The 23,971-nt window shown below is 54.5% G+C and overlaps 1 protein-coding gene across 1 annotated transcript; it reads right to left on the bottom strand.

The window, feature by feature from the left end:
• Positions 1-10,368: 10,368 nt before the first annotated feature.
• Positions 10,369-10,583, bottom strand: DL89DRAFT_271132 (uncharacterized protein; the record flags this gene model as incomplete). Its single annotated transcript, XM_040888868.1, has 1 exon — positions 10,369-10,583. One exon carries the CDS (start codon positions 10,578-10,580, stop codon positions 10,386-10,388), a length of 195 nt encoding a protein of 64 aa, XP_040739587.1. The 3' UTR covers positions 10,369-10,385.
• Positions 10,584-23,971: the final 13,388 nt, after the last annotated feature.

Genomic DNA, 23,971 nt, shown 5'->3' with positions numbered 1-23,971 from the left:
TGAAAAATTTTGCCAGGGCTTTGACACTGTTGATTAGTGGGCACCCACGGTGATGCAGCAACAGGCCTTGACCGGCTCATATGTTCCTTTCCTCCCTCCTTTGCATTTACTTCTCCGCCCAATCTCTTCTAATTCGCACTATTTTCGTCTTTCAATCATGCAGCTCGCTTTCATTTCGCCCGGTTGCGCTACGACGTGCCAGATTCTGTCGGTGTTTGGAATTATCTTTCTGCTCATCTTGGGAGCGCTGTTCAAGGCCGAGGTGCACGAGCTGACGAGCTCGACAGAGGACCCAGCGGACCCCAAGGCGGTCGGACACGCATGCTTTGTAGCAGCCGGTATCTACGCGGCCTTCCTTGTCTGCTGCACGTGCCAGAACGCAGTCCGCTCGGCCGACACGCGGCGAGCCCGGAGGCTCTAACGAACAGTGTACTCTATACAGGGTCCCTCGTATGTACCTGGCGTAGCATCTCTTGACTTCTAGAAAGGGGACTTCTCAATAACATGAAAACAAAAGAAAGCAAAAGACCTAGTTCTTGGACAGCTTCATGGCCAGCCACACGCAGAACAGCGCAGTCACAAAACCGCCGCCGACGGCCGTAGGCACCAGGTACTTCTCGGGGATGCCCAGCGGACCCAGCTCCTGCACAGGAAGCTCGGCGGGCTCCTTGGTTGCGGCGGTCTGGTAGGCCAGCGCACGCGGGTTGATCTGCAGCAGCACGCGGCCCTTGCCTTCGCGGTTCGCCAGATCAATGGCGTCGGCCAGATCAGCAGCGCTGGTGATATGCACAAAGTCGTCCTCGTCGTCGACGTATGCCAGCCCCGACTCGTCGACCAGCGCCTGCGCGTCAGTCACACCCTCGGACAAGAGCCTCTTGACGCATGTGACACGCACAAAGTCCAGGTCGTTGGCCGGGGCAGTGAAGCGGTGGGTCTTGCCCGACGGGGTCTTGAGCTTGAACACGTAGTGGCCCTCGGGGGCATTCGAGAACTGAGCCTGCGACTGCAGCATCGAGCCCGAGCCCGTATGCGACGCAGTTGGCATGCCCGGCTGGCTGAACACGGCGGTGCTGCCCAGGTTCGAGTAGGCCTGCGGCATTTGCATCATCTGCTGCTGCGCCTGCTGCTGCATCAGCATCTGCTGGTTGAACGCCGCATACTGGGCCTGCGCGTAGTTCGGGTCCTGCTGGTACTGGAACGCATACGGGTCCTGCTCGCCCACGCGTGAGTTGACGGCTGAGTGAATGTCCTCAATCATCGATGCCGACTCGTTCGGGTAGATCTCCGACGCGAGCCGCGCAGTGCCGTCGACAAACGACGGCGCCGTGTGCGAGTACGCGGTCTGCGACGGATGCATCGAGTCGCTGAGCGTCGAGCCAGCGCCGCCCAGCTCTGCCGGCAGGTTGCCGCTGAAGAACCGCGACCACATCGGGCCGCCCTGGCCCGCCGGGTCGTCGGCGTTGGCGCCCTGGATGGACTTCATCTGCTCCAGCGTCGCGTAGCACAGCCGCAGCACATCCACCAGCCCCAGGATCTCGCCCGAGTCCTCGGCCACCACCGGCAGATTCAGGTAGTGCCGCTCGTACATGCGCTTCAACGCATCCACCAGCGACGTCTGCGGCGCGACAGTGTCGGGGTGTGGAGTCATCACCCGCACCACACTGCATGTGCGCGGATCCAGCCCCGCCGCAATCACTCGCAGCACAATGTCCTTGCTGGTGAAGATTCCGGCTATGGCGCCCGACTCGTCGTCCACCACCAGGCTCGCCGTGACGCGGTTAGCGCGCATCTGCCGCGCAATCTCCATCACCGGCGTCTTGGGACCCACAATCACCGGATCATTGCCGTCGATCACCGTCGTCATGTCCGGGAAGCTCATGCGCTCGCGCAGCGTATCCACAAACTGCATCATCTGCGCCGACTGCCCGCTCCACTCCTTCTCCACGCCCTCGATTGCCGCATACAGCGCCTTCGACGACTGGTACGCCCGCTCCATCTTCTCCAGCGCCTCATACATGCACCGGATCACGTCCAGCAGTCCCACCACGTCTCCCTCGTCGTTGCACACCGGCAGGTGACGGAAGCCCCGCCCCACCATCGTGTTCAGCGCATCCGTCGCCGACGTATCGCTAGTCACACAGAGCGGGTCGCGTGTGGCGATCTCCCGCACCTGCGTGGTCCGCGCATCCAGACCCTCGGCCACCACACGGAACGCCACATCCTTAGCCGTGAAGATCCCTGCCAGCCGCTCGTCGTCGTCCACTACCAGCACGCTGTCAGCCCGCTTCGCTGCCATCAGCTGCGCTGCCTCCGTGATCGAAATCCCGTCGCGCACCGTCAGCGCCGGTGCTGGTCGCAGCGCCGCCACTGTGCCCGCTGCCGCCCGCTTGCCGCGGGATGCCGCTGCCACTGCCTGCGGTGCCTCACCACTGCCCGGAGGCCCTGGTCTGTTGCGGTTCTGGCTCATCTTCTTGTTGAGGTCTGCCTCGGCCTTCTTGCGAATTATCTACCTTGAATTCTGCAATTAGCCCCTGCAAGAACTGTTTTTTGCCAAGGAGTGGAAAACTGAATTATTCACACCAGGGGAGGGGAACCACCTTTCCGGAAATATCCTATCTTTACCTCGTCTCTGCGTGTCTGCCTCTTTCTGGCCTGCTCTGAAACGTTCGTGTTGTTCGCAGCGTTTTGCGTCGAACTCATCGGTGCTCTTCGAAACAGAAAAGTAAAAACTGAATGTTTGAAAGGTGGGAGAAAAGAGAAAAGAAAAAGAATCCAGTGGCTAATTGCCAATTCGGACTAACTGTGCTTTGAAAAAAAATAAGCAAATGCCATTAGGATAAAAATCTAAGCGGTTCACCAACCCAGTCACACCGCAAAAAGGCCTTGGCAGGATAGCTGCCACCTGACACCTCCTGGTCCCGTGGCTACGACACCATCGAATGCACTGACACCGATGCCGCCACGCTGGCCTCTGCCTCGAGCTTCTCCCGCTGCCGCCGATGCCTCCGCTCGCTAACCACTGCCCGGACCGCCGGATTCACCACAATCGCAATCCCAAGCACAAACGAAATTGAGCATGCCAGCGCAATCGCCAGGTACTCTCTCCAGTTATCCACATCGTGCTCGTAATAGTTCAGTGGCAGTCGGATGACGTTGAACCACTCTGCCAGAATCGGCGCCACTGGGAACCACACTACCGTCCACATTGTCTTGTTCAGCAGCAGTGTGTTGCTGTGCCGCGCCAGTTCGAAATCCATGCCATCCGTCTGCCTGCTGCTGGCGATCAGCAACTGACTCACCCGCCGCGATGTCCGGAACACATGCCACAAAGTCATCCCCATGCTGATTAGCCCCACGATGCCCGGAATCAGACTCCATATTGAGTACGACAGTGTGATCGCGATGAATTGCCGCTTGGTCGGGATCAGCGGGAGATAGCAGAACGATGTAATGTCCATGGCGCGGTGCGACAGAAACAGGAATATCGACTGTGGGACCACCGAACACAGCACGCCGAATGTCAACATGCTTATCCGGGCTGTCCGACGCTTCGACGGCGATATCTGGTGGATCACCAGCAGCTGTATGTACACAACACAGAATGTCGTCAGGTATATCGGCAGCATTGTCGTCACTCCGCACACAAAAAGAATCACCCGGCACATAGCATCTGTGCCTTTAACATGTGGCACCGTTATCAGCGTCGCCAGTGTGAACCGGATCCCGTTGATCGCCTGCACCACGACCAGAACACGGAATATCGTGTTTTTCCAGATTTTCCTGTTTATCCGTATTACCACTAGCCCGAACACAAGCCCCAGGAACCCTACTGTCGCCGCCAGTATGAACATCACCAGCGATAATGTGTGCAGGTACTCTGGATAGTCTTTGATCATCGGCGACCCTCGCTTGTCTCTTATCCATCCTTGCTCATCCATACATGAACCAAAGTGTGCTGAAAAATGTAGAAATTAGGTAAGCGAGAATAGAAGAACTGTGCAATGAAATGTGCCCCTGCTTTGCAAATATGCTCCTGAACTGAATTTCAAATCTCGCAATCCTCCTTTTTACTAAATATCCTTGGGTTTATGCCACGCCTTTCTTACGGCCAGCGCATTTCTGTGCTCAGAGCCTAGATCAGACGGATCATTCGCCTGCAGGTTCCATGCAGTCCTAAGCATCCATGCACCTGCCTGGACTCCCTACCCCAGAGCGATACTTTGCAGCCGGCTCATCGTGTATTGCTGAACCTTGGAAGGATATTAGCGAGTATCGTTTTCTCCTGCCGTGTCTGGCAATCAGCCCAGCCACACCGCTTGCCTGGCACATTCAGCTCCACAGATCCCAAACACACCATTTTATCTGGGCCTGAATTGCTCGCGTAACTGCTGCCTCACACCAGGATTGATAAAGAACGATATCCCCAAGAACGCCACCATCAGCGAAAACAGCCCAATATTAACGTACTCCATGGCCAGCATTTTCTTTTGCGAATAGTACCGGACAATGACTAGCGCCTGGTTGAACCACAGGTCCAGGACTGGTGTCACTGGCAGTACCACGACCACATACAGTGTGCAGTTTAGCAGCATCGCGTTTCCGTGCCGCTTTGCCAGAAGATTCGAGCCAGCCCACTCTGCATTGGCCGCTCCCATTGTCCGACTGGTCTTGTGTGTCGTCCGCACAATATACACCAGCATTATCGCCATCGAGCAGATTCCCACCACGCCGGGAATATACGTCCACACCGACATTGTCAGAATCCTGAACACAAAGTTGCGCTTGGTGGGTACAAGTGGCTCTTCGCAATCCGACGGCAGCCCTAGCCTCTGCCGGCTCAAACACAAGTACACGATGTTCGGCACAATGATACACAACGCACTGCTGCCAAGCAAAGGCACATGCGGCCATTGCTTCTCCATCGACACCCGGTGCACTGTGATCATCTGCAAATACACGACACAGTAGACTGCCATGTATGCAGGCAGCAGCGCTGAGATGCTGTTTATCGCCCCCAATGCTCGGCACACGGCCTCGTTTGTCAGCGTGCTTTTGATCGTCACCGCACGGACCGTGAACCGAATGACGCTAGGGATCTGGATCAGCAAGAGTATTCGAAACACAAAGTTCCGCCACAGCGATGGCTTTGTATACACCATTTTGGTGCCGATGAGTAACACCGCTGTGGATATTGCTGCTGAAGCTATGTAAATAGTAAATCCATAGAGAACTAGTGAATTTGGATGGAATCCGACTAGAAAGCCTGGCATGAAGGAGACTATGAGAAGAGCGTGTCTGAACCATTGAAGAGAAGGGCTCTAGACACAGTGCCGTTGCTGCTGATCAACAGAGCTCTTGAGCACTGATCTTGATAAGCATTGTCTGACCGCCCTGCATTGAGCAGGCTGCTGGATCTAGACATCATGCAGGTGCCAGTATCGATAATTGGCACGCTGGAGCCAACGGCCACTCATGCATGAATACCGCAAGAATGTCCCTTGCAGCTGCAGCATCGGGTTTGGTTAAATAGACGTTGTATTCCTGAATACTTCGTTATAATAAATGCATTTCAAGCGGCGCACCTGTGAACGGCTGATGAGGTGGCAGCATACACCTTTGACTGTGTCGCATACGGAACAGCAGTAGGTGTCGGAGTCTGTGTGCCAGCCTGCAATGAATATGCAACCCTCTGGTTAGTGTCGGCACTGCCGCTCTCGTACAGCGGCGGGCCCGGGATCGGGTACGACGTGTACGGCTTCTTGAGATCAAACATGATGCCTGCATCAGTTGCATTGTAGATTCCCGGAATTGCATATCCCTTGGGCGTAGCACTGCCGCTTCCCTGGATACGCGCTTGGATGCAGTTGGGATAGTACTGCGCGCCGTTCTCTCTGTATGCCTCGTGCAGGGCAATGATCTCTGTTCTGATCATATAGTCCCCAGGCTTGATATCCGCGGGGATAGTGATGTCCCACTGGCCGTGCGCAGCCTTCTCGCGGATCTTGTCCACACACCACTTCTTTGTCGCAGGGTCATAGCCCTCCTCGAAGATCTTGAACCACACGTCGCCGTGGCCCTTGCTTTCCAGAGGCGCCATGTAGGCGATGCACGGACCCAGATGGTTGAACGAAATCACATCGTTCGGGAAGTCCTCGCGCCAGTGCCACTCAACCGTGATTGTCGAGCCGGCCTTGATCGGGCACGTCATCGAGGCTGTCAGATTCTTGTCCTGCGTCCGGCACATCATGTCCTGGCTAGTCGGATTCAAGACCGGCTGAATCCGGTCGCCCACATACGGCAGAATGCACTGACCCTCGGTGTATTTTACACCGTTCATCGTGAGGTTGCGCAAGTACGTGTGCGCATTCGCCACTGAGGCAAGCCCCGTCAGCAGGAATGGAGCGTATGTGAGTGCAGAGAGGAATTTCATTTTTTTTGCAGTGTGTGAAAGATGTTTGGACCAGCCAAAAATGCAATTGGGTAAGGGATGAAATCGTGAGTAGAAGGTTGCGATGCCGAATACTGGAAGCCCGGCGCCTGTCAATTCGCTTTATACAATTCCGCTGGTGCTCGCAGGGGCGAAAGATGCACACACCACTGACGTGACTTTGGCATTGTCGATTAGCAGTATTGTCTAGGATAATATTGTGCAGCCAGCTAGCACACATATTTTCGCAATCCAATTCAAACCGCCAGAAAGACATTTTTTCTTTGCGTTGTGCAGGTTCTGCCATGTAGTTTGGATTGTCAAAAGGGAAATTTGCTAAAAATACATGCATTAAAATGCCTCAACAGATATCAGTCTGATTGACAGGCTCGTGGGTGTTTATTTGGGAACTGCTCAGGAAATTCCATTCAAGTCTGAGCTATTTCCTTGCTTTCAGAAATGCGCGCTGCTGACACATGTACGGCAATGGGCGTCGTTTGGGCAATCAAAGTTTTCGGCTTCTGCTCCTATGCCCGAGCAAAGCAACCCATGCACCGCCAAAGTGCGTATTAGCTGTCGCACTATGTATGTGGAACCCAATGCGGCAGAGGCAAGTATAGATACAAAGCCTGATTTTTCTACTTTGTCTACTTTAGCACCGACTAAAGTAAAACCAGAACGAGCGAAGGGAGGCACAAAGTAAAAGGGATGCCACGTCAGTTGGCAAAAATAGAAGTTTTAAGGCTCCAGGGGTTCTGAAGGCTGTTTCTGTTGCCAAAAATACACCGTGTCGTTAGTGATGGCCATGTAGTGTTGCTTCCATGGAATCAGGGAGACCTCGGATCCATGATGTTCGCTGCTTCCTCGGAATCTGACTAACGCATGGCCTGCCGATCTGCATTGCATCCAGCCCCTCATTCTGGCACCCGCATTGCAGCTGCCGACTACACCCCGATTTTCTGGGAAACAGGCGACATGGAGCACCTAGGAGCAGCTGCCTACACGCATGTGCAGCACCACGCCGGCCATTCTGTTCGTACACTTTCTTTACTGAGAACCAGACAGGTCAATTTTTCATGGACACCGACCACCCCCTACCATGTGCGGCGACAAGCGGCAGCAGATGTGCACCGCCAACTCTGCGTTTGATCGCTGGGCAGGTCTCTAGCAGTGCATGCGACTTAATGTATTTGAGTCGCATGAGACACCCAGCGAGCACACGCCTATATTCCATGTCAAGAATGCATGCCAACGAATATTCCACCTGTTTTCACAGATCCAACTGTGGACAAAACCATCCTGCTAGACTATCGCTATCGCCACAAGTTCATAGCTTGAATCGGTCATAGAGAGCTACATAGTGATGTATTACGGCTTTATAGTGATTATCTGTGTGACTGTCCTCTGTGCCGTCACTGTTACTGTCTGCGGGCTATCGCTGGTAGCCGAGGGCTTAGCTGGAGCAGTAGAGTATCCGCCCATCGCAGTATGAGCCAAGGGGGTCTGCTTGCTGGCACCCTTGGTGCACGAGGGGCCAGCCTTTGCCGGTTCACTATCGGAAGACCCCGCAGGCATAGTTTGGCTGCTCCCCTGGTACAGCGGCGGACCAGGAATGGGATACGACGTAAAGGGGGTCTTCAGGTCAAAGTGGATTCCTGGGTCGGTTTTCTTGTAGACTCCGGGAATGGCGTAGCCCTTTGGGGTGGAAGACCCGCCGTCAGTGACCCGGAGCTGAGCGCAGTTTGGATAATACTGTGCACCGTTGATATCGGCCGCATTGTGTAGCGCGATAATCTCAGTGCGTAGCAGATAGTCGCCAGCCTTGATGTCAGCAGGCAGCTTGATATCGATCTTGCCGTGGTTGTCAATAACCTTCTGGGCACACCACTTTTTGGTTTTGGGGTCGTAGCCATCCTCGAAGATCTTGAACCACACATCGCCGTGGCCACGGCTATCCTTTGGTGCCATGTACACAAGGCATGGGCCCATGTGGTTATGTGTAAGCACGTAGTCCTCCATCGTGTCGTTATAGCGATGCCACTCAATGGTCATTGTAGAACCTGCCTTGACAGGGCAAATCTCGTTAGTCGAGTTGTTATAGCCCGAAATACCGCATGTCATGGACTTCGAATCTGGGCCAATGACAGGGTTGGCGCGATTATTGTCGTAGGGGTAGATACAGGCACCCTCGGCATACCGCTTTCCATTAGGATAGATATGGCTTAGGTATGTATGGCCGCTAACCATCGAAGCAAGGCCAGCGATAAGCGTGGACGCTGTTGTGAAGATGGATGATGCCTTCATAGTGCAAATAGATACAGGTTGGACCAGCCAAAAAAAATAAGGTGGGTATGTATATGCAAATGGTGTGGGTGAGATGGAGTAAAAATGGAGTGAGTAAAGGAGCCTGTTCACTCTGCTCTGTCGCAGCTGAATTTAAATGCCAAAGAGACCGGCAGTCAAATATTGAATGCAATGAGACTTGTGTTGTCATGCAAAAAGGCACGGAATCTTCGCCGTATTCACACCTGCGAAAATCCGCATTGGTTGGCTTCAAGGCGTAGCATATTTGGAAAACATGTTCATTTTTGCGGCAGACTTGAAGCCAACCAAAATAATCATTCTGGGCATCGAGGGCTGCGTAGCGAATGCTGGCAATGTAGCTACAAAGCAACGTGCTTTTTCCACAAAAATGTAGCCTTATTTTTAGAAGCAAGCCAATTGCCACATGGAAAACCAGCGTGCTCTTGCTCGTGCAGGCTAATGTGAACCGCCACCACATGTACTGGCAATTCCCACACGGCACTTCACGGATGACGTGCCTTGCGCTCGGTAAATTCCGGTGCTTTGAGCTCGATCTCTTTGCAGCGCATCAAGCATTGTCTGTGGTGTGCCAATTGACCAAAGCAATGTATGCCAAATCAAGATCCGTCAATAGCAGCCTGAACTGATGCGAATGTGGCAGACGTCTGAATCTGAATAGCGGACCCTGCAATATTGATCGCGTAGCCCTGAAAGAGACGGGTTTTATTAGCCTTTATAGTACTGAACTGAGGAGGAAAGGGACGCCAGCTGGCCTCCTTGAGCCCAGACATGTGGGGCTTTGGTTTTGGCCATGGTGGCATCTGAGTGTACTAACACTTGGAGATCGGCATACACAGCGTGCTGGCGATGAAGTGGTCAAGACATACCATTTGCTACATAACCAGAAAACTAATTTCTCAGTGAACCAAGCTGCGAGCACTAGCTCAGCTGCGCTGCTGCGTAGCATCGTTGAACGACATCTTGCTTAGTATGCAATGATTTCTGTTTCCAGCCCACACGACCTTGGCATTCTGTAATGCAAAAACCCCCGACGATTCCGGATATGGCCAACCCACTGTCGAGAGCTGCAGTCAGCGCGAAGTTGTACTTTGACCACCACGCATAGCGGTACTTCATGAGCAAAAAGTTGAAGATAAAGCAAAACAGCGTGAACATGACGAAGTTGTGTGTAGGCGCATTTGGCATATACCCAATGTATGTCAGCATCACAGATATATTGATATGCCTCCAGATGATCTTCGAGTATCGCTTTTGAAGCAGCCAGAAGGGGATAGGCAGAGCTACGCCGACAAAGAACATATAATACAGCGAGTGGTACTTGCCAGATAACTGACGCTCGGGGCTAATGACACCCCACAGGACCATGGTCGAGTAGAACAAGACGCCCTGTCGGCAGGTGAATGGAAACCCGGCGTCGGTACAGATACCCTTGACAGTTTCTATCGGCCAGAAGGTGGCGCCCTAGCTGCACAAATACGGCAACCACAGTACCCAAAACCTGGCAGATGGAGAGGTGGCGAGGCGGCACGCGCATGTAGTACCCGAGCTTCTGGCCCTTGGTCAGCATAAGACCCTGCTCGACTGTGATGTATCTGAACATCTTAAGGCTGGCAGTGTATGTTGGCTGGCCAGGCTAGGTGTAGCCTGCAATAAGCTCGGTTATCACGCCAAGGCCGTACTGGAAGTTGGACACAGCCTCGACCAGGCCAACTGGTAATGTCAAAACTGCTGCCAGTGCAATGGCAAGCAGGAAGCCGTACAAAGGCTGCAGATCAAATATGTGATAGCTAGCAATACCCATTGCAACTGTGGCCGCAAGCATCGCCATGTACCAGTAGAATGGCGTACTACTGAATGTGCTCATCAATATACTATGCTGCGAATGCACCCGCGCACGGTGTCCCAGGACTTCGTTTTTGATCTATTGCATAGCTGCCCACATGTTCTGACTGTAGTTCAAGAAAACATGGACCAGAAGGCATGGGATACCGGCAAAGCACACGCCGTACATGGTAAGGAACTCAACTGACATGCGCATTGGGCTGTAAGCGTCATATGCAGCGGCATCCAGCTTGCCACCCTTAAGGACGGATGAGACATTGTATGGAGAGCCGTCCTGACAATAGAGCTGGCTCGAGTATATCAGGAACGTTTTGCTGTCCCATGAATCCGAATAGTGCATAATAGGGGTAATGACCCACATGAAAATGACAAACCCCAGAAACAGGTTGGCAGCAGCAAATCAGGGTGTGGCCAGCGGCAAGCCCGTGTACGTGTTTGAGGTTGTGCTCCAGTCCAGCGAGAACGCTAGCATCCCAAATCTATTGTAGCCGTCGCCGAGCTGGTTCGCATAGATGTTGTTTGGCGCAATCAAGCACAGGACGGGGCCATCGTTAGTGTGGTGAAGAACCAGCCGGGAACGAAGTAGTAAACAAAGGACAGCGTGAATGAAATCCAAAACAGCTTGAGGCAGGGGATCTTCCAGGTGGTCTGCTCGGGCTCCGGCAGCGTCCCATTGTTGCTGGCTACTGCAACCTGCTCTTTATCGGTGGGATCCACACCCTGGTTGTCGCGGTGGGGAGCAATCGTCGTCTGCAGGGCCTTGAACAATGCAACATTGCCCAGCGCAGATGGCCACACCATGACCTCCGGCTCAACCAGGAAGCGATGGAACAGGCCACTGTGACTGCACCACCGGAATGCCGAGCGTAATAGGGTTGCTACAGAACCAGTAATACGCATTGACAAAGGCGAGGACAGCCGAGAATATCCCGCCCAGCAGCAGGGTGCGGAATGTGAGCGAGGGAGTTGATGGGTCGTCGGTTTTAGAGACTGCTGCATCGATCATGTGGCGCGCATCGATAGGGACTCCGTTGAGTGTGTCGCCATCAAGACTCGCTGTATGCTAGTGGCTGGCCTGAGCCACGTCCTTCGGTGCAGAGTTCATTGGAGACGAATATGAAGAAGTGTGCTAATGTGAAAAACAATTATACAGAAAAAGGGAATCAGAAGCACATCTGTAAAAGAACGAAAGATGGGATAGCCGAAGAGCCCCTCAGCGCATATACCCACTGCGAACCATGGCAGCTGCAAAGAGTAGGACCCGTCCTCACTCTGCAGCGATTGGTAGCGATAAGCCAGTCAGAGTGTAAAACTCATCTTGACCCAGCCGCACCGGCTGCAAAGTTGCATGACTCGTAGATCGTTCCCACCAAGCATGGATCCGTGGCTCGCACTAGTCTGCTGTTGGTTGCTGACTGTAGAAACCGCCTACAGTGCAGGTAAGCTGGACAGGACAATCTCCGGGTGGCACTGGCAAATCAGCAGCGCACAGATGCAGACAGACGATGCGCTGAAAGAGGGATTGGAAGAGCGCAATGCGGAATGGAAGCCGCAGTTGCCAATATGAGTACCTTCCCGGTCACGAATGGCATTGTGCTGATCGGCAAGACCATAGCTAGAGCATGTTCCCTGGCACGGTGTCAGGCAGCAGTAGGTGCCTGGAAAGAAAGGGCCACTTCCGATACACAGGGCTGACATGCAAATATGCAGTAGCTCCAGACACAGTGCTGAGTTTGGATGTAGTCATCATCTGGGGAGAATATTCGACACAAGTAGGAGAGAAATGAAGAAAGAAAATTAAATGGTGGAGCTCTTGCACTGGCTGGCAAACATGTTCGGCGGGAGAGGCTAAGGACCCGAGCTACTGCAAGGAGGAGAGCACCACTCACTCATATCGCGCCGCCTAGTGGTTGTGGAAGCAGTTGGTGCAGTTTCCCTTCTTGAACAGGTTCGGCGAGTAGTCGTCGCAGCCGCATGCGCATGGCTTGGCGGCAGCGAGGGCCTGGCTGTTGGTGCGCTGGTGGCCCACCGGCTGGTGCGGGTGGTCGGGCTGGGTGCGGGCGCGATGGGCGGGGGGCGGATTGTAGCTCATAAAGGGATCGGCTTGCGTGCGCAGGCCCGGCGACGACGCCTTGGAAGGCAGCCTGGGCGGCACATCGGCCTCCTGGCAGTCCTCGGTGTAGTTGGCGGGGAACAGGCCGCTCTGGTTGAGGCGGCTGGCGACCTGCGAGTGGACAATAGAGCCCATCCACCAGCCGTCATCGACGCGCTCGGTGACCTCGACAATATCGCCGACGGCCAGCGCCAGCTCGCCGCCCTCGTCGGGGTTGAATGCATAGATTGTTTTGCGCAGGATGCGGCGCGGCGTACGGGTAGGCATTGGTGGCGCTGGAGCATGGCGGCGGGGGGCGACCGGCGGCGGCGGTGCGCGGCGCGAGCCATTGGTGCCAATCTCGCTCTGCACACGTGCCAGCTGTGGGTTGGGTCGGGGAACTGCCAGGCTGCCCTCCAGACCACCGCCGTCGGGAGTCGAGTCGATGCCGTGGGCGTAGTTGTACTGGGCCTGCATCTCGTCGCTGTTGTCGCTGTACTGCGAGCCGCTGTAGCCGCGGGCCGCGCTGGTGGTAGCGGACCGCGAGAGCGACCGTCCGTGCGGAGAGTTGAACGGGATTGGCCGGCGGGTCGGCATGCTCAGGTTGCGGTCACTGGCGCGCAGCGACGTCGTTGAGTGGCGGGTCGTCAGGCTGCCGCCCATGGGATTGCGGTCGGCAGCGGGAGCCCGACGGCTCGCCATTAGTTCGTCCAGCGAGCCGCGCAGGCCATCCAGCATCTCGTAGCACTGCTGGTAGTGTGCCATTTGCGCTTCATAGAAACCGTACAGGTCGTTGAGGTAGCCCTGCTCGGCATCCTGCAGCGTCATCATGCGCTGCGCTAGATCATCGTATGTGTCCTCGTACCGCGTCTGCGCCGAGCGCAGCTCGTCCTCAAGCTGCACGCTCTCCTTGCGCGCCTTGTTGTACTTGGCCATGCGTCCGTCGTAGTCGGCGCGCCGGCTCTCCATCTTCCTCTGCAGCTGCTGGTACTCTTTGAAGTCGTCCAGCGCACGCTGCAGACTCGAGCCCCAGCCCTCCTTGATCTGGGCCACAAATTGCAGCTGCGAGTCGTTCATGCGCTCCTCGACCTGGCCCAGCCGCTCCAATGCCCGGCCTATATCACAATGTAGAAGTTAGCTGTGTGATGCTGTCACGAGAACAATGCGGGAATGATCGGTCACCAGCCCCTCGTCATTACACACAAGCTTCCCCACACACACATACAAACACCGGCATGGTGTAGACAAAACAGCGGGTGGGCGAGAAGGGCAACACCAGCACGCAGGCGCCGTGGCATGGCATGGCACTTTTCGAATGGCCCCACGGCCCCTTTTATTCCCAGAGGATTTCGGGAAAGAAGCAGGTTTCCACAGGCTTGTGCTCGGGCCCAAGCGCGCATGACGCCTGGATGCATGCTCCAGTGAAACACGACCAATTTTTTACACGGGGGAGCAGCAATGACACTCCACTCTCATTCGGCTCCCCGCCCCACTGTCCTCCTCCTATTATGCCCACTGCCGATTTCCGGAGATCATGCAATGAAAACACAGGACGTACATGCAGAAGGCAGGCTGTCTGGGAGGCAGCATGCCCCCCAGCCGTGACCAGCGGTGCCCGTGCTATGACTGTCTGAGCCGGTTGGGTCAGCATGACAAAGACAGAGACAAAAGCACATATGGCGCACCGATCCACAGGCATGCCCTGCCAGGCTCCTGCTGTTCCACAAGGAAAAAGAAAAAGCCCGCTCCGCACAGGATGCAAGAGTGCGCGGCCAAAGCAACCACCACCTCTGCATGGAAAGCATACTTACCGTAGTTGGAATCCCTCGGGAGGCTGCCACCAAGCCGCACCATCGAGGCACCGAGGTTTTCGAGCAGATACAGCTTCTGCCGCGACGCATCCGTGGCGTCCTTCTTCTTCAGCAGCTGCGTCGTATACAGGATATACGCCTGTTGGATCCCATCCATGCCCTGGTGCCGGGTATCCGTCTCGCTCTGAAGGTCTTTGAATTCGTCGCTCACTTCGGTTTTGCCGCCGTCACGGCCCAGCTTTTCGCCAGTCCACTACAGGGCACAAAAAGGTCCGATTTCTAAGCTCTGATTTCCGTCTTCATATGCCGGTCCGGACCACTGCCGCTAAGAGTGCAGATTAAAGAGCCGGGCCCCAATCCGCTGCTTACCTGGCCAATCTTGCCAATGTTTTTCTTCAGTGCAGCCGCCATGCCTGGGGGAGACTCGGTTTAAAAAGTAAGAGCAAGAAAGAAAAAAGGTAGAAGAGGAAAGAAAAAGGTGCTGTGAGATAAGAGAAGAGAAAGAGGGAGATACAGGGAGGAGGATGAGGGAGGAGGGAGAAAAGCAGTAAAGCCAGAAGGTGGACCAGAAAAAGCGTGGCCTGCACTCTCGAGCATTGCTGCAAAGCTGATAGCATGATGATGACAGCCGGACTCTTTTCTTTCAGACTGTTGCTCTCACTTCAACTCTCATGCTTGGCGACCATTGGCGCTCTCAAAAGTCATGCTGCTTGTGTGGCTCTACCTCGCTCTATTATTAGCGAACAAGGCTTGGTCAACAGAGTGGGACTAGGCGACACCCGCGGCTCGCACTGGCAGAGGAGCTCGCTGTTTCCGGCTACACCAACAGATGGACAGGTGGGTGGAACCAGGATACAAGCCCGCCCGGCGCCTGTGCGCCCCTCATCCTTGTCGTGCGAGAAATTTTCGCCTGGATGTCTTTCTGCCGACAGGCCAGTTTTTATAGAGAACACACAAGGACAATACAGAGCTCACTTGCCGAAACAGCTAATTTGATCACAAAAAGTACTGGCCACCGGCCCCGCCCATGCTGCCCGGTATCCGCGGCGGCACCGTGCGCTCCTTGTCGGGCACGGCCTGGAAGATCTGGAACGAGTCATCGGTGACTTCCAGATCCTCCTCGATCCGCAGAATGCTGGCCACATTGCCGCACCGGTAGCAGTAGTTTGGTGCGCTCCACACGGTCACCAGATTCCGCTCTGGGAACATGAACCGGTACCCCTCCTGCACCAGCTGGTGCGCGCGCGCCAGCAGGGTCAGTCCGTTCACGTGGTTGAACTCGTCAGTCACGCGTGCGCCAAACAGCCACCCTGCGCCACGCGGGCTCACAGCCCAGCTATCAATGTCCTCGGGGTCGGACCACATCAGGTCGCAGAACGGGCCCTCATGCGGGATCTCCTGGCACCGCTGGATGGTGCGCATCTGGTCCAGGGTCCGCAGGTCCGGCGACAGCCCGCCGTGCACGCACAGAACCTTGCCGTCCACAATCGCTGACAGCGTCAGGTAGTCAAACACCTGGCAGCAGTACTTCCACACATTTGCGTTGCCGTACTTCATGTGGCACTCGTCATAGAACCCATACACCTGTGTGATCTGCCGGCTCTCGTGGTTGCCCCGCAACAGCGTAATCTTGTCCGGCCACCGCGCCTTCAGGCACATGAGCAACGTGAACGTCTCCAGGCTATAGTACCCGCGGTCGACAAAGTCGCCCATGAATATGTAGTTTGTCTCCGGCGGCTCTCCACCCACCCGCAGCAGCTTCATTAGGTCGTAGAACTGACCGTGGATGTCGCCGCAGATGGTTACCGGTGTCTGCACTGGCTGCACATTGGACTCCTCCATCAGCAGCTCCTTGACCATTTCGCACAGCTTCTTGATGTCCGGCTCGGACAGGCAGTCGCATTTCCTCACTGTCTCCAGCCATTCTTCAGGTCCAGCCATTATCGTGAAGTGCCGTGTGTGTATGTGTGTATAAGTTAGAGCGCGTTGAGGGACGATATAAAAAGGGCGACGCGCTACGTGGATTGCGGTGTAAAAGTAGGCTAAAATGAAAGTGAAGGGAGCAAAAAGAGGAAAATGTTTTTTGCTTGCAGGCCAAAACAGGAAGGGCGGCTGGATTTCTGGTAGCAGACCGCGTGTTGGGCAGCGCGCCGGCTACTGCCAATAGGAAATCAGTGGCACTCGACTTCCAGCTGCTTTCCGGCAAGACCACGAGCAGACAGAGGACGGCTCCTGCCGGGGTGCGTGTCGCCTGCAATAGGAAACGGAGGCTCTGTGCCTGGGCTTGCTCCCAAGGAGCTAGCCTCGCCAAGCTACGCGCCAGACCGCCATGGGAGGCTGCATGATAGCAAGAGCGACAGTCCTTGTACAAGTTCGCTGGCACTATCATTAGACCGCGTCAGGGATCGACACACTCGACCATTTGGGAACTGTTTTACACACGGTCTAGCAACAACGCAGTGTTTATTAATTTTTCGGATATGTACCAACGGATTAATGGGCAACGGTTTGGTTGTTTTAAACGAGAAAAAAGTATAGAACTAGAAGGGAAATAATGTTTGGCAAGTGCGCTTTGCTGGAAATGTTTGGTTAAAGGGAAAGGAAAGGGTAAAGAGAAGAGACATGTGTGGTAGGCAAAAGAGGGAGAAAGAGTAGAGATGGACGAGGGAGAGAAGTGGAAAAAATAATAGCAGGTTACGTAGTGTGATAAGGTATCCGCCCTCCACCATCAGTTCTTGCCCAGCAGTGGTGTCAGCACGCTCAATGACCGCGCCTGGTTGACCAAAAACTCCTGCTTCAGCAGCTCCTCGATCGTGGCGCGGCTCTGCACGTCGACGCACAGACACTCGGCCAGGAATCCCTTGAGCTCGCGGCTCAGCATCTCGGGGTGCTTGAGCGCAGGCGTTCCGTTCGTCGCAATCAGGTACAGCGCCTTGAGCGGCTCCTCGTCCAAATACGGCGGCTCGCTCTCAATCATCTCAATCACCATGATGCCTAGCGACCACACGTCCACCTTGGGCCCGTATGGCTTCTGCTTGACCACTTCGGGTGCCATCCAGTACGGCGTGCCCACCATGGTAGCGCGCTTTGCCCGCTGCTCAGACAGCTTGGCACAGAACCCAAAATCGGTGATCTTGACCTGGCCGTCGACGCCCAAAAGCACGTTGTCGGATTTGATGTCGCGGTGGATGATGTTTTGCTTGTGCAGATGGCTCAGCCCCTTGCACACCTCCATGCACACGGTGGCGATCTGGCTCTCGTTCATCCTGTTGTTGTCGATGACGTCGGTCAGCGCGCCGCCCTCCATGTACTCCATGACCACCCACAGATCCATCGAGTTGAGCAGGAACGACTCGAGGTAGTTGACAATGTTCGGGTGCATCGACTCCTTCATCACCAGGATCTCGTTGACCAGCAGCTCCTTGCGCGGCTGCTTCGACAGATCCATCTGCTTGATCGCCACCATCTGGCCCGTCACAATCGACTTGGCCATATACACGTTGCCCGACGCGCCTTGTCCAATCTTGCGCACCTTGCTGTACAGCACCTTGGGGTCGTCCCGGGATACAATCGACCGCAGCCGTGCCATAATCTGCGACTCGGACATGGTCGACAGCCGCTGCGTCTCCTTTTTCGGCTTGAGCGTCGCCCCCTCCATCTTGCTCGTCAGTGCGGCCAGCGCATCCTCCTTTGCCTTTGAGTGTGTCTTTGTAGTCAGCGTCCGGCTGCTGTCTATCGACTCCACGACTTCGTCGCTGCCTACACTCCGTGTTGATGGTGCTGGCTTTGCCTGCTGTTGCTGCTGTTGCTGCTGCTGCTGCTGCTGCTGGAACGCAAGCTGCGGGATTGTCATTGACTGCCGGTTCGTTTTGCCCAGAGCCCCATTCATTATCTGCTGCTGAGCACGGATCTGTGCCTCTTCCACCACCAGCGGCTTCGTCGACGGCAGCTTGACATTGGCTGGTGGGGGAGCCGGCTTGGGCGGCGGCGCACGCTTCTCGGGCAGAAACACCCCCGTCTTGTGGTCCACCGGCGACCGGCTCGTCGCGTTCTGCTGTGACGACGCCTGCTGCAGCGACTGGCCAGTGACGCTCTGGCGCGAGTACAGCAATGGTGACGACGACGCCGACGATGTCGTGGGCACCAGCCCAGCCATCTTGTTTGCCGCTGCGGCCTGCACAGCTGCCTGTCCCTCGGCGGTGTTCTTTGTATAGAACTCGAGCACATCTAGCACCGCCTGCGGATTCTGAGCATAGTCCTGCTGAGTGATGTTTGATGTCTGCAGCAGCTTTGCCCACTTGTCGGGCAGCCCAATAAACATTCCCGACACTGGGTCGAAGTCCACGTGGATCTGGTGGTGGAAGTCTGTCGGCGGCGATACGTCGCTTAGCAGCGGACAGTGCTCGTAGACCGCGTCCATCCACGAGTACAGGTCGTCGTCGCTCGTGCACTGGATGAAATAGACCCTCTCCTTGGTTTTTATCTCAATGCAGTACGTCTTCATGTCCGAACGACTCACGCCGTTTACTTCTTTGAGAAAAATGAGCGCAGTGGCTTGACTGACGTTCTACAGAACGGCCAAAGAGAATAATGAAAGGGAAAATGTGAGGCGACCATGAAGGTTGCAAAACGATGCTGCTCCGTCTTGGGCCAAACAAGAAAAAACACTAACAATGCAGGCGGACTGCTCGGGGAATCCTCCAGCTATCGCGTAGGCTCGCTCCCATGGCTTACTCGCGGGGAGAGCCCACACCACCACATCGGCTGCCAGAGCAGCCATGTACATACCTTGTTCTTGTGGAAGGTGAGTGTGTCATTTGTCAGTATGGCCCATCGCTTGGACCACATCCACGATTCCTTTAGGGAAATATATCCCGCCTTGAGCGTCGTCATTTCAAGTGGTATAGACCTCTGCCGGGCGGTTAATATAGTCTGCCTCTTGTCTAAAGAGGGGAAGGTGTGTTGGAAAGGTGCTGTGTATGGTCGGTTCGTCTTCGACGCGTTCCCCCAGCTGCACGTTCTCGAGTAGATTTTAGATGTGGAAATGGGAAGAAGGCTAGAAATTTAATGCAATAATCTGAAGAGCAAAAAAAAGCACACAAGAAGTAGAAAGGCAACAAAAACAGGGAGGCGAGGGAACAGCAAGACTGTGATTTTCAAAGAAAAATGCTGAGCCTTTAACAAAAAAGCATTAAAAATTTTCCTCTGAACCAGTCTATCGCCGGGCTACCCCTCTTCGCGGCCAGAGTAGGCGATGGCCCATGTTAGACCAGTGGCCCCGCCCAGCACATAGACCATACCTGCACACAGGCGGTAGGGAGATGAGGTGCCTTTAATTAGCAGAGATCCACAGAAGCGAAAACCCCCACCGCTGCTCTCAGTCTATAGGATCGCTTTTCTCCTCTCCTCCTCACACAAGCCAAACCCACAAACAGCACAAATAGATGAACGCCGACAGCAACGATCCCCGCGCGTCAGTGTGGCTCGCTGTAGCCAAGCTGTGCAGCGAGGACGGTAAGCGTGCTATATATTGGCGCGCAAGCAAAAGCTCTGAGCAGATGCATCTAGCCAATTCGATGCGTTTTGTGTAAATCCTTCTTTGCAAGCGATAGGCAGTCCACTCAAATGCATTCCGCCTGTAGAGACCAGCAGCGGCGTGAGCTACTCGCCGACCTTTGTCGAAGCGTTGAGCCATGTCGTGTACGCGCAGGCAGGCAAGTAGCACCTCGCATTGGAACCCATCGCTTCAATATTGCCCATACGCTAATATTATTTGAAAATAGAAACCATGGGCGGCGATCTCGAGTGCTTTGCAAAGCACGCCCGTAGGACAAAGATTTCGGTCGACGATGTCAAGGCAAGTACAGACATCCGTTTATAGATTTTGCTGCTACCACCACCATGTGGCAAAAGGGGAGTATATTCTGTATGTGTCGCTAAACCAGCATTGACTGCCACATATAGCTCTGCGCACGCAGGAATGGTGCATTGGTGAGTAGTAGATAGACCCCGTGCCAGCTCGCATTGCAAGCACAACGGGCAGGCGCCATACATTGACAGAGTGGCTGCCACACACGCCGGCATCGTTGTGTTCTTTGCATTGAATACCCTTGTCTTTGTAGCACAAGCAGCTCGAGGATATAGCCGAATCCACCTCGGCCAAGCCCAACAAGTGATTGACCAAAACGGTCTCCTATTTTTAGTCCCCGTTTTCAGACCGGTCCACTCTGGTCCCCCTTCCCTCCCTCCCTTTTCCACCTACATAACAAACCGGCTGCTAGCCCGGTTCCAGTATGCACGAACAAATAAACCAAAATAGAACCGAACATTTTTAGGTCAGTATGACATTTCTTTGCCACCGGCACATATCCAGAAACAGGCTCAGAAGAATATCTGCTTGCGGCAGTTGCTGGACCCGCAGTAGCACGGCGACTCGAGTCGGCCTTCGCAGGACTCGCCAGGATTGTAGTCGAGCGTCAGCTCCTCGTCCTCCTCGATATCCCTGATGGCAAAGAACACCAGGCGAGGCAGCCGCGGGTCGTGGTGCTCAATGTACACAGACCAAATGGCCATGTTTGGGTCGCACGAGTGGTTAAAGAATCGCGAGATGTTGCCGTAGCGCCTGGCGTCAATGGAAAAGTCGGCAATCTCGTTAGCGCTGTAGTCAGAGTCCAGGTCAAACAGATATGTGTTGCCCGCCTTTCGGTCCTCTATGCCGCGCCTCTCGACCTCGTCATAGTCAATGATCTCGCCCACATACTCAATTATAAAGGTGCCCTTTTCGACCTTGTGCTTGGCTCGCACTCCCCAGCCCTTCTGTGACAGCCGAAATATCTCGAACTGGATCGCAGACCCGCGCTGAACGACGCGCGATGGGCATTCGGGCCCGCACGTGCACTGCTCAGAACACTCGAATATTGGCTCCTCATGATCCACCCGCACACGCCCGTTTTCATCGTAGTACTGTTTCTCAACGCACGGGCAGTCATTCCTGCAGCCGCCATCGCACTCACACGGGAACAGCATATCGGCGGGTACTGGTACACTCTTGGAGTATTTGCAGCTGTTGATATAGGTAAAGTCCTCGATGGTGTTCACATTGTCTACCGTATTGACAACTGAAAGTGGAGGAGTGTTGGTTGCTGGGTTGATGATTCTGTACATGGGTGCCATATCGACCTCGTTTGGGGTATGCCTGCGATGGAACTCGTCTATCTTTTCGTCACAGGCCATATTGCCCCTGGCAACCCACGAATTCTCATTAGGAGGGTATCCCACCCACTTCACCAGATAAAAGTCAACCCCATCAAACTTCTGGTGATTCACAATCAGCTCAACCTACATGACACTGAAATGAGTATATGCTTCTATACATGTGTATCACCCCACGCACAATGCCACCGAATGTACCTACCTCATACTCCTCCTCTCCATCATCTGATACTGGGTTCTGCAGCTTGGACTCTAGAGTACGGGTGCGGGCACTCGTCGACAGCACATCATCGCCAGAAGATTCTAAACCCCTCTTTGGTTGATACTCACTTTCAATTGAATCCTTTCCACTAGCCGTGCTGCTAGACGAGTTGGCCTGCTGCCTGCCCCGTATACCCCGACCACCCCGACCACCCCGCGTGCCTCGCCCACGCTTTCCACGCCCACCAGCAGCCTTGCCACTCCCTGCCGTTCCACTGAGCGACCGCTTGGGCATTGTGAATGCAAGGCAAAAAAAAACAAAAAGCTAGAGCAAAATATGACGAGCTTTAAAGTGCAGGGAAGGTTAAAATCACCGCTGAGGCTTGGGCTGTCACGAGGCCAAAAACGCAATGTCGGAATTTGATTACCATCAAAAAAATCAACCGAAGTAAAAAACGACCCCTTGCTCCATTGGAAAAGCTGACAACCTAGTTTTTCTCCTCTTTTCTCAAGCTAATTTCAATTTTGGCACCCCTTTCTGAGCACTTTTTGACGCCGATTTCCAAGTGACTATTCGACAAACACCCCCTTCTCCAGTTTACACGCACCAGCTGCAGATACATTTTTAGCAATGGCTGACACTAGCAAGGCGGCGGACGACGCCATTTACAATGACGATGCGAACGGCTACGCGTACGACCAGTACCAGACAGAGAGCCAGTGGCTGTATAACGACAGTCAGGCGCTGCAGATGCCCGAGCCGGATGTGCAGTCGCAGTCGCTGCCGCAACAGCAGCAGCCGCAGCAATATCAGCAACAGCCCTCGGAGATGCCTAGCACTGCCATGGGCGGTGCCATGGGGAATCCTAGCAACGATACCAGCTACACAACAAACGACAACAAGGACGCTGGGTAAGTCAACACCACGCTTTCGCATATGAACCACATACAAATGATACACGCAACCCCGATTCTTCCTAGACATGTAAATTTTCTTTTTGTGTCATAACTCTTTTGTGCATGGCACGGAAAGCGGTGTGGGGGTGTCTGCTAAACAAGCACTCTCCTCTTCACACCCTTCCCCCGCATGCATGTGTATGATGTCCTCTGTATATGTACTGTCTTCCATGTAATATGTCTTGTTTTCTGTAACTTTTCCTTTTCTTTTTTGCAAAGACAACACAAAACTACAATTTCTCATGTTCCCAGCACATGGAGCCAGTCCCGTGCATACCTACATTCTTGTGCATGCCTGTGCTGTGGTTTTCTGTCGATTTTTGCGTCCCTATATTTTATATTTCTTTTCTCAACAAATTCCGCAAACTTTTTAACCTCAATATGATTCTGGCGACCACCCCCCTTCGCTAGCAAGCTGTTTGTCGGTGGCCTGAGCTGGGAGACCGACGAGAACCGGCTGCGCGAGTACTTTAGCAAATTCGGGCCCATCATGGACTGCTCGATCATGCGCGATCAAGTCACCGGGCGGCCGCGCGGATTCGGCTTCGTGACTTTTGTTGACGTTGCCAGCGTCGATGCAGTCTTGCAAGAGCCGTCGCACCGGCTTGATGGCAAGCAGATCGATCCAAAGCACGCGATCCCGCGCGAGCAGCAGCCGGGGGCACACCACGCACATACGCACGGCGGCAGTCTGGGCGGGCAACAACGACACGTTTGCGGACCCCATTGGCGAAATGAAGGGCGAGAAGATCTTTGTCGGCGGACTCCCGCCGTCGGCTACAGACGCCGATCTGAACTCAACCTTCTCTGTGTACGGCACCATTACCGAGACCAAGCTGATGATTGACCGAGAGACGGGAAGATCGCGCGGCTACGGCTTTCTGCAGTTTGAGAGCGAGAGCTCAGCACTGGAGGCCGTCAAGGTCGGCAACTCGGTCGGTGGGATCATGATCCACGGCAAGCGTGTTGATGTCAAGCCTGCAGTGCACAAGAAGCGCAACCCGATGCCTGGCATGGCGCAGGGCGGATACAACATGATGGGATACAACATGATGGGATACAATATGATGGGCATGCCTGGCTACAACATGATGGGTATGCCCG

This window comes from Linderina pennispora (genome assembly GCF_002104995.1).
Source record: "Linderina pennispora strain ATCC 12442 chromosome Unknown DL89scaffold_36, whole genome shotgun sequence".
Taxonomy (NCBI): Eukaryota; Fungi; Kickxellomycota; class Kickxellomycetes; order Kickxellales; family Kickxellaceae; genus Linderina; species Linderina pennispora.
The sequence above is the reverse complement of the archived record's forward strand: the minus strand, read 5'-3'. Positions and strand labels throughout refer to the sequence as shown.